The sequence below is a fragment of the Hordeum vulgare genome, chromosome 4H, assembly GCF_904849725.1.
Source record: "Hordeum vulgare subsp. vulgare chromosome 4H, MorexV3_pseudomolecules_assembly, whole genome shotgun sequence".
Lineage (NCBI taxonomy): Eukaryota > Viridiplantae > Streptophyta > Magnoliopsida > Poales > Poaceae > Hordeum > Hordeum vulgare.
Window position 1 is genome coordinate 575,745,699 of NC_058521.1, and position 10,068 is coordinate 575,755,766.

The 10,068-nt window shown below is 51.7% G+C and overlaps 1 protein-coding gene across 2 annotated transcripts; it reads right to left on the bottom strand.

Annotated features, from left to right (window-relative positions):
• Positions 1 to 7,347: 7,347 nt before the first annotated feature.
• Positions 7,348 to 9,728, bottom strand: LOC123447177 (alcohol dehydrogenase-like 2). Of its 2 annotated transcripts, none has more exons than XM_045123758.1 (10): positions 9,531 to 9,728; positions 9,273 to 9,409; positions 9,104 to 9,159; positions 8,692 to 9,017; positions 8,522 to 8,604; positions 8,334 to 8,409; positions 8,175 to 8,239; positions 8,001 to 8,096; positions 7,745 to 7,906; positions 7,348 to 7,633 (listed from the first exon to the last, which is right to left on the bottom strand). In XM_045123758.1, the coding sequence occupies exons 1-10, from the start codon at positions 9,568 to 9,570 to the stop codon at positions 7,508 to 7,510; spliced, it is 1,167 nt and encodes a 388-aa protein (XP_044979693.1). In that variant the 5' UTR covers positions 9,571 to 9,728; the 3' UTR covers positions 7,348 to 7,507. The 2 variants fall into 2 exon arrangements, with proteins under 2 accessions (XP_044979693.1, XP_044979694.1); XM_045123759.1 differs by having other exon boundaries at positions 7,434 to 7,668; positions 9,531 to 9,712.
• Between the last annotated feature and the right edge of the window lie 340 nt (positions 9,729 to 10,068).

Here is a 10,068-nt window from a genome sequence, read left to right on the forward strand (position 1 = left end):
CACTGAAATACCGGTCGAAGACGTAGTATGGATTGAGCCGGATTTCCTGCTTGCCAGACTTGTCCTCACCGTTGATGTCCTCTTCTCCTCCTTTGGTGGTAGTCCAGCCATTTTACAGACCACCTGGTTCTGTTCTCGGACAAGGGCGCACTTGTTCCTCCGTTGTCGCTTATTCACAAGGCGGACGCGGATGGCTTCCTCCTCTACGACCGTCTCCGACGCCATGTCAGTCGCCCCGATGCCGTGTCAGCAGCGATTCGGGTGTCAACGACCCTTATCCTATTCTTCCCACGACGGGGACATCGGTCCCAATGGGAGTCATGCTCCACTCGACCAGTGATGAGGAAGGATAGATTTGATGGATGTCACGATGATCTAGCCCCGGAGCATTCGAGCGCCCGCTGAGCCGATGCTATGGGGTAGCTGTCGGGACCCCGATCCTAAGCCATAGGAATCCAGCTTGTAACACATCGCATCCCTTTGTGGTCTCACGCACGGTTAACTCCACGGCTGCAGCCTTACCTTAGCCGGGACCGTTTGCGTCTTTTGACTCACGTATGCGATAGTGTCGCTAGCAATCCAATGTCAAAGAACCCGGATCGACATGTCTAGTTATAAACCAAAGTGGCAGTACCGCACAAGGACAGGCATACATGATCCAACAAAGCAGGTGTCGGTCATCAGCGAGTGTAGACGAGTCGTAGCAAGCTACAAGGACTCCATTACATCGCGTGACATTTCCCCAAAGGGGACAGACACAGCAGCTAAGAAGGACACATGCCAGTCAACCAATGTGTCCGGAGCAGTAGCGAACTACCAAGGCTCGTTGGATCACAAAGGGGCATTTCCTTGTAAGGGGTGCTACTAAAGTTCACGACTAGGTAATCGAACCCCATACATATCAAGTACGACACACGTACGCATGGCATACCGATATGTATAGATACATCGATGGCATCACAACATAACCATAAACATACAACCTTTATTTAAGAGGCTCAGAAGAGCCACACACATAATATTATACATCAAGGGTCTCATGACCCGTAATAGCAGTCATACAATTACAAGCCAGCGGAAGAGTTATAAACTGTCTGGGTTCAGACAGTGCAACTAGAAGGCACATTGCCTGACTATACTACAGAGCCGACGTAGGGCCAGATCGTAGCTGGGACACCAGCTACTCGTCGTCGTCGATGTCTACGAAGAACCCTCCATTAGGGTCATTAGCAACCTCTGCAACATTTATTAAGCAAACATGAGTACGAAGGTACTCAGCAAGACTTTAGGAGAACTAACTACTCATGCAAGGTATAAAAAGGTATTGTGGGGTTTCATGCGGAAAGCCAGCATTTGACTCGTGGCTAGACAACTTGCATTTTGAAATTAGTTTTGACAACTTGATTTCTCGCACACGAGTCCACTAACACCACAACAATACACTATCGTGGAATCATTCCGTCTCCATACGGAAATGCCGTCCACGACACTCACGCTTATCTTGACAATTTTATGAATAGCCATTGAAGTTATCTATGAACAACATATGTCTCCAAGTAGTCCATATCCGCGGACGCGGCTATTCGAATAGATCATAACCCTGCAGGGGTGTACTTCGTCACACACGCTCTTGCCACTTATCGCTATGTGCAAGTCATGCACCTCGGCAACCTTCAAGCGGAAGCCCAGCGAGGGAGTCGGCCACGACCGTTAACCACACTAGTACCTAGTCCAGGTTTATCGCCTATCTGAGAGTAACCCGTACGGAAGTCCGGCCGAGGTTTCCGCCACGGCCTCAAACGATGTGCGCAGGGTTCCCAAGCCCACCATCCGGGTGCCACTTGGTACACCGTGCCACTGCCTACCGCATCACGGCCCACCTCTCAGGTCAGCACCATGCACGGCCTCCAGCATTACTATAAACACCAGAAACTACTTGCAACTCCTGGACCGAGTACTACGCGATTAATAGGCCGAGCGGGGTCATATTTCAGGGCCCAGCATGTGGTAGTATCTAGTCTTGGATTACATACACGGAACTTAGTTCCTAAGGACGGTTCCAATGAAACAACCCTCCATGTACTCCTACACAGCCTTTCACTGGTACCTTTACCAAATCAAGTTCAACACACAACCTTTGCTCACCAAACACATTTCACAATTCTGTTCATCTCCCAGATGAAAGACCATACACAACTCTAAGCATAGCATGCATAGCAGGATAAGGCACATCACAGCTCAGGCAACTACCAGGTATGCTAGGTTGCAAGGTTTGGCTATTTACTGTGACAATGTTAAGTCATGGAAAGGAAGTGGGTCCAACTATCGTGGCAAAAGCAGTTGAAGCATTTGATCCTAATGCAATGAATAGGTGCAGGAGCAAGAACATAGGAGTTATCGGGATGATCAAAAGGGTTGCTTGCCTTGTTGCTCAGAGGAGGAACGATATCCGTCAGACGGATATTCGGTGGAATCCGAGGGTGCGGAGCCTACCGAAATGAATGGCAACATTCAATAACAATCATATGCAATCAAAATGATGCATGAGCATGGCATGAGAATGCAAAGTGATAAGTTATTATAATCAAGATGTTTTAGGTTTAGAGTTGATTTGAATCACATTCGAATAGCAATTCAAACGGGTATTCTCGGATACCGGTTTAATTGATTCGACCTGATGCTCAGATCAACTTAATGTTAACATGCATGAAATGTCATGTTATGGTACTGATTTATATCTAGGGCAGTGTGTGATCATTGCATTTATAATGAAATTTGGATATTTTTGGCAAATTCCATTTATAAAGTGATTAAAAGAATTGAATTATTCCTTATTTCACAAATTAGGGTCCTGTAACTTTTTCAAACATAGTTGAAAATAGCATAATCAGAATCCTTGAATTTTTCTGATACTTTTTCATATATAATTTATTTTCATTGGAGTTACAGATTAATTTCTATGATTTTTGCAATTTTTAGCAATTTCCTGAATTAGTTTTATACTGGAAATTCCATTTATTGCATCAGGCTGACGTCAGCAGGTCAGCCGACCTGTTCAGGTCAAACCTGATAGGGGGGCCCCACTGGTCAGCCTCTCTGGGACTAATCCCGTGCTGACCAGCCCCTAATTGGGGTTTGACCAGGCGTGGGGCCCTCTGTCAGCGACTGCGGGGAGGGCGATTACGCCCTAATGGTCGGCCACGTCGACGTCCACCGGAGGGTGGTCGCCGGCGACCAGACCCGCGGCGGAGGGCTCGCCGGAGGCGACCTAGACGGCGCTGCACAGCACCAAAACGCACGCGGTTGGCAGCTACAGCATGCTCGCGAAGTGGCCGATCTGGCAGGACCAACTGGGGAGGCTAGGGTCGCCGGAAGAGGCGTCGGCGACGAGCCGGAGCGGCGGCCGAAGCTCGGGCGTCCTCGGGGTCTTTGAATTAGGGGGATCTACGCTCGGTTCTTAGCTGCTACGGCATCTACGCGTCGTCCTGGAGCTACTGGTGCTCTCGGAAAGACGAGCTGATCATCGGAGGGCTACCGGCGACGAGCGGCAGCGGCGGTCCTCGTCGGGCTCCGGTGAAACTAGGGCTAGAGGAGGGGATCGACGGGGAAAACTTAGGGAAAACAACCGCATGCTCACAGGGAGTGCAGAGCAGAGCTCAGACGGCTCGGGGAAGGCCTGGGGGCGACGAATCGACGGGAGAGGTCCGGCGGCCGGAGGAGGAAGACGACGGCGTTGCAGGGCTCGAGGAGGCTTCGGCTTCTGCAGAGACGACCAGGGCGACGAGGCGGAGCTAATGACGTGCTCTGGGAGGGGATCCTATGGCCAGGGGCACGGCCAGCTCGAGCTCGAGCTCGGCTCTAATGGCGGCAGCAGGGAGAAGGAGGGGATCCGGGAGGAGGGGAAGAACCGAGGAGGGGAATGGATAGGGGAAGCTTTGGGGAGCTTATCTCCGTCGTCGCGAGCGCAAACCGGCGGCCAGTCAGGCACGCAGGTGCGTGGCCGCGCCGGAGGGGGCGGCGGCCACCTCCTGCTGCCTACTGGCGCGAGGGAGGGGACGAGCGGGGAGATGGGCCGGGCCAGGCTTAGGCGACAGGTAAGTTTTTTCCCATTTTCTCTGTTTTTGTTTTTCTGTTTTGCTATTTATTGCTTTGCTAATTATTTCAGCTCCAAAACAAAAAGTAAAAACTATTTTAGACCTCCTGAAATATTTGTTATAATATCCCCACTCATTTCCAAGACTTTCAACATTTTTGGAAAATTATAGTTTCTGATTTCAAATTTTAAATTTGAAACCAGTGGCTTTTGCATTTATTTAAAATGCTTAAAGTGTCAAGAAAATAGTTTTCTCCAATGCTCATTTACTTTCATGATTTATCAGAAAGTTTGAACATTTCTTGAGACCATTTTGGGTTCATTGATTTTGAACTAGTTGAAATTTCCTTTAATTGAAATGGTGGCTAGGGTTTTGAGTTTTTCCTTTGCCACTTTGTTGTTTTTGTTGAAACTTCTTAGATGCAAATGCAAAGAAGACATGAGCACAATGCTATCTTGCTTAAGGGTTAGGGATGTGACAGTAGCGCCGGACAGATCCTATCGTTGGTCGGGCGCTGTCCTTATGGGAGCGGCAAAATTCAATGCGGACGACCATTGTCTCCTTCAACCTGCACGAGATGACATCCAAGTTGACATATCCAAACTGGTCGAAGTCAGATCCACTTCTCGTCACGCCGGAGAAGGCCGAAGATCACGGGAGGTGAGCTCGGGTGACGAAGGGGAATCGAGTAAAGTGGCTAGGATTTGGTCCGATGAGCGGATGATGAAAATTTTATGTGGGTCAAGCGGGCCAGCATGGGTCGTGGCCGGCATGAAGGATGCGCTCGGAAGCACCCATATCTGCACCATATTTAGGATGGATATGAGGGGTGCCGGTTAGTCTGGGGTGTGAAATCCGTTAAAAGCGTCCGTCTGAATTAATTTTCCGTGTGGTACTGTTTGTCCGGACGTTTGAGGCGGATTTGGAACGTCCGGTTGTACATGCTCTAAGGTTCGTCAGTCCTTGCATGCTTGGAGAGATTTTTCGGGCAACCAACTCACAATCTTGACCCTAAGAGTGACTCCAACGCGCCGATCCATTTCGTCGCGCGTGTCCGTTTGGATCGAGACGGACAAAAAAGTCGTTCCAACGTGCCGACCCAAACAGACGCGATTCCGCTTTTCATTCGCTTGCCGACCCATTCCCGACCCATTTTTGAGCCTGGTCTGCGTTAGCGCGGACACAAGACAAACACGCGTGTTGCGCGCCAACTACTCCCTCTGGCCCGTCAGTCCGTGGCGAAGCCTCCATCATTTTTCCTCCACGTTCCCAAAACTCTCCCGTCCACGCGCGCTCCTCGGCCGCTCGCCATGGACGACGTCCTCGATGCCGCCGTCGGTCTCTCCTCCCTCGCCTCATCCGGCATCACGACCGCCCCCTACCGCAAGCCTCGCACCCCCTATAAGACAGCCACTGGACCCAAGAAGAAGAAGGAGCTGACGCCTGAGGAGCGGGCTAGGCAGTCGAAGAAGAGAAAGGGACGGATGACCAAGAAGGATTCAAGGAAGGTGAAGCGACGACAAGACAAGGAAGAGCAAATGAACACATTCATGAAGATTCAAAGGAGGAGGCTTGAGATGGAGGCGAAGAAACAAACCAGGGTGCTTGAGATGGAGGCGGAGAACCAAGCCAAGATGCTAGAGATCGAGGCCGCCAATGCCAAGACCAAGACGAAAGAAGTGGCTCTCTCTAGCATGATGACGGGGATGGAGATCATGAAGGTGGATCTCAACACCGTGTCGCCAAAGAAGAGGTCGTGGTTCGAGAAGATGCATGCCGACATGCTCAAGTTCACCAACGAGTGATATATATGGCGGCAAGCGCCATCCACGGTCGCGATGGCGTGGTCGAACTCCCGTCCCTTTTTGTGTGATGGCATGTGTGTCAGCCGCTGGCAAGTGCGCCACCATGAACTGCGTGGTGTTTTTTGAAGCTGGCAATGTATGTCGGCCGCCGACAAGGTGCCGACTTGAACTTTGGACGACGGCATGATCGGTGACTTGATCTACGGTCGTGGGCCTTGTCAAATGTATGCATGGACATAAATGAATTGCGGACGTAGACGCATTATCCAAATCTTAAACTAGATGAACGTTGAAGAGGTGATCAATCCAAACAGATAAAAAGCAGATAAAAACATCGTCCGTTTGAATCGACGCGTGCGTTCGGGATGTGGTGGCCAGATTGAACATTTTCGTTGGGACTGCGGAACGGCTCTGCCCGAACGCCTCATTTCGTAGGTGCTCCTACCGAAGGTATGGTCGTTATCAGCAGTGGCGGACCTACAGGGTGGCCAGGGTGGGCCGCGGCCCACCCTGGGAGGCCCACCCTAGGATTTGAAGACAACCTATACACATGTATATTTTAATTAGGTTAAAAATTAAAAATTCAGCCCAATTAACACACCACGAGCCCATCCAGCTGCTCGAGAGACGGCCTCTCGTCCAAGACGCCCTCGCGCAGTCGCCCTACCCTACCCCCGATCCCGACCCGACTTGTTCTGCCTACACGCCCAACCGCCAGCCTCCGCGTCGTTCCCCGTCGCCGGTCGCGCCCCCGTCCAGAAAGCCCCCACCTTTCCTCGGACTTCGGTTCCTAGTCCCCAACCTCACCAGCGCGCGGCCCGCCTCTTCTCTGCTCCCTCCCTTGCTCGCTGCTCGGCTGCTCCAGCGCACGGCAAGCCGGCGACGCCTCCCTCGGTCCCTCCCGTGTTCTCTGCTCGCCTGCTCCACAGCGCGGCCGCGCCTTTGCTAGGTAATGCACAATTTTTCTGATTTAGGGTATAAAAATGCACACATTATCTGATTTAGGGTTTATGTTTTTTAACTATGCTATCCACCACATGAAGAACACATACATAATTCTGCAAATCATTGAGGCCTCAACTATGTGTTGGTAAGATCTAGTTAGAACGTTCACGTGCCAAATATCTTATCAATTTTTTTTTAGAGCGGACCACCCTGACGTGAAAAGTAGTAAGATCTAGTTAGAACGTTCACGTGCCAAATATGTTGTCAATTTTTTTTTAGAGCGGACCACCCTGACGTGAAAAGCTAGCTCCGTCACTTTATCAGCGTCTTTAAAAGAGTAATGCTACATCTACAAAGGTTTACTTAAAAAATTTAAGTACAAACTGATGTGTAGGATTGTGATTGGTAATTGGTTGATGAGGGGCCCCACCCCCACTGAAAATTAGGGGGAAAGAAGAATTAGTTTGAAAGGTTAAGGAAACCTTTGTAAAATTTTGGTGGTCTAGCATGGCAAAGCTTCCGTTCACAATAGCAGGGTAGCTTCGATGTTCGCAACACAGGTTAAACACAACAAAATCAACAACTTGTGTAGGGAACAAACAAACAACTTTATTCGATCGCCGCATCAGCCAGGTCTGGACCAACATTTTCCCCCATGTGTCTTCACACCTCCAGCTTGTCCATCCAGATGATGCACCTGAGGCTCTTCCCCTGCAGGAGCAGGTCGAAGGCCGTGTTTATCTCCTGCAGGCCTACTTCGTGCGTGATCAGCTTCTCCAGCTCCAGCTCCTGCATCCGTTCGCACAGAACACGTTTCTCAGCCCCTGAACTCGTGTAAACAGTGTAAATAGTGATGGACATCAGCTCAGACCCACGAGACGAGATAACATATCATACGACCTTGTTCATGCATTTCTCGGCGAGGATCGGGATGTCGGTCTTGGGCTTCATGCCCCCGAAGAGTGATCCCATGACGCACTTGCCGAACAGGAACTCGATGGACGGCAGGCTGATCGGCTTCCCGTCCTTCTCCACCCCCAGGATCACCGTCTTGCCATTCCCCTGCCACAGACACAACACAACACATGAGTGGCCGTGTTCTCATCAAAATCCACGACGCCGGTTAGCGAAATCGTGGTGGTGCGAGATGGAGGACCTGCTTGGCGCTCCTGAACGCGTCGGTCATGACGGACGCGGCGCCGATGCACTCGAAGCAGTAGTCGGCGCCGCCGCCGGTCATCTCGATGATCGCCTGAAGTTAAGAAGCTCAGATGTGTATTCTAGTACTGTCATTGTGCCGTTTTGTACTGTCCTTGCACCAGATTCTTACCTGGCTGAGTGGACTCTCGCCAAGTTTTGACGGGTTGACGAAATCTGTCACGCCGAACTTTTTCCCTGCAACAACAGGAGTAGACAACATTTTGAAATCAACCAAGTATATCTTTTTCTTCGTGCCTCGTTCCTCTGAGGAAAACAAACAAAGACTTGCCCAGTTCCTGCTTGTCAGGGTTCAGATCAACGCCGATGATCTTGGTTGCTCCGCACATCTTTGCGCCTTGTGCCACCTGACCACCAAAAAGTTGTTCACAGCACAAGTAGTTCAGCACCAATCTACTGAAATCTAGCCGCTTATGTTTATCAGAAGTAGTAGCAGCCTGCGTCACAGCAGCAGCTTACCGACAATCCCACCGCTCCCAGCCCGAAGATGACCACGGAAGATCCAGGCTGCACCTTGGCCAGCCTCCACGCAGCGCCGACCCCTGCATCAGCAACGCAAGGTGAGTTCATTTTCTTTACTCCATCCATCATTCTTACAGTGCTAGACAATCAATCTTTGTGAGGCTCACCGGTGCCGGCGCCGCAGCCGAGGAGGCAGGCGAGCTTGGGCGGCACGGAGGGGTCGACCTTGACGACCTGGTTGACGTCGACGACGGTGTACTGGCTGAAGCTGGAGACGGCGAGGAAGTGGTGCAGCGGCTCCCCCTGGCCGTCCCTGAAGCGGGTGGTGCCGTCGCGGCGCATCCCAGGGCCGACGACGAACGGCAGCGCGGAGCACATGTTGCTCCCCGCCGACGCGCAGCTGCCGCACGAGTCGCACTGCCCCAGGAACGTCGGCACCACCGTGTCCCCCACCGCGAACCCCTCCACCTGCTCCCCCACGCTCTCCACCACCCTGCACACACAAGCAGCACCCCCCCAATCTTACACGGCCGCCGTCGACGTACTCACCGGCAGAAGAATCTGAGGGGCTTCACTTACCCGTAGGCCTCGTGGCCTAAGATCCTTGGGAACACGGGCGGGATCGGGAAGTCTTCCTTCGAAATCGAAAGTAATTAAGGAACCGAGTTAGCAAGTACAGTAGACTACAAGAAGTACGTGCTGCATCTGAATCTTTGGACGTGAGGCGTGTATATATTAATATATATACCTTGCCACGCCAGAAGGTGATGTCGGTGTGGCAGAGGGAGGTGCAGATGACCTTCATGCGGATCTCGTGGGCCTTGGGCGGATCCACGACGATCTCCTCGACGACGAGCGGCTCGCCCTTGGCTCTGCTCACCGCCGCTGTTTAAATGGCATCGCCATGGGATCCACAGTAAGCAGCTAGCTAGCCAAGCTCTTCCATGCTTGAAGTAATGAAAAAATGGCAGCTCGAGCATGCATGAGGAGTCTCATAATTAATTACCTTTGCAACGGATAGGGGCTGCGAGGCTCTGATCCGCCATTGAGACTGGACTGGAGTCCGGAGAAGATGGCTGGCGAGAGGAGCACTTGGGGAAGCACTTCAGAGCAAGGTCTGAGTCACGAGCCACAGCGTGTGTCCCCTAGTTCGTAGCGGCGCTTCTTATAGGCGTACCTCGGCCGAGAATGCGGTGGATCAAGTATAGTGGATAGCCGTCGAGTTCTGTTATTATACCCTCTGAATTCTCTTCGGCCCGTGGCGGCAAATCGACGAGGACAGCCCATCATCCAACAGGAAATGGAAAAAAGGCCGTCTGAATTCTGTACCACGTCGAGACTCTGTTTAATTACCTTCTTTTTCTCCCCTATCTTTTCATTAAAAGCATCTCCAACAGCCGCGTTAAACTAGGGCCGCGCCGCAAATTAGGTCGTTTTAGCGCGCGCGCAACGCGGCGGGTGGCTCCCGCGGACGCGGAAAAACGGCGCGCTGGCCGAAATGCAATCGCGCGCGGTGTATTTGGAGCGCCCGCTTCCGCGCGCGG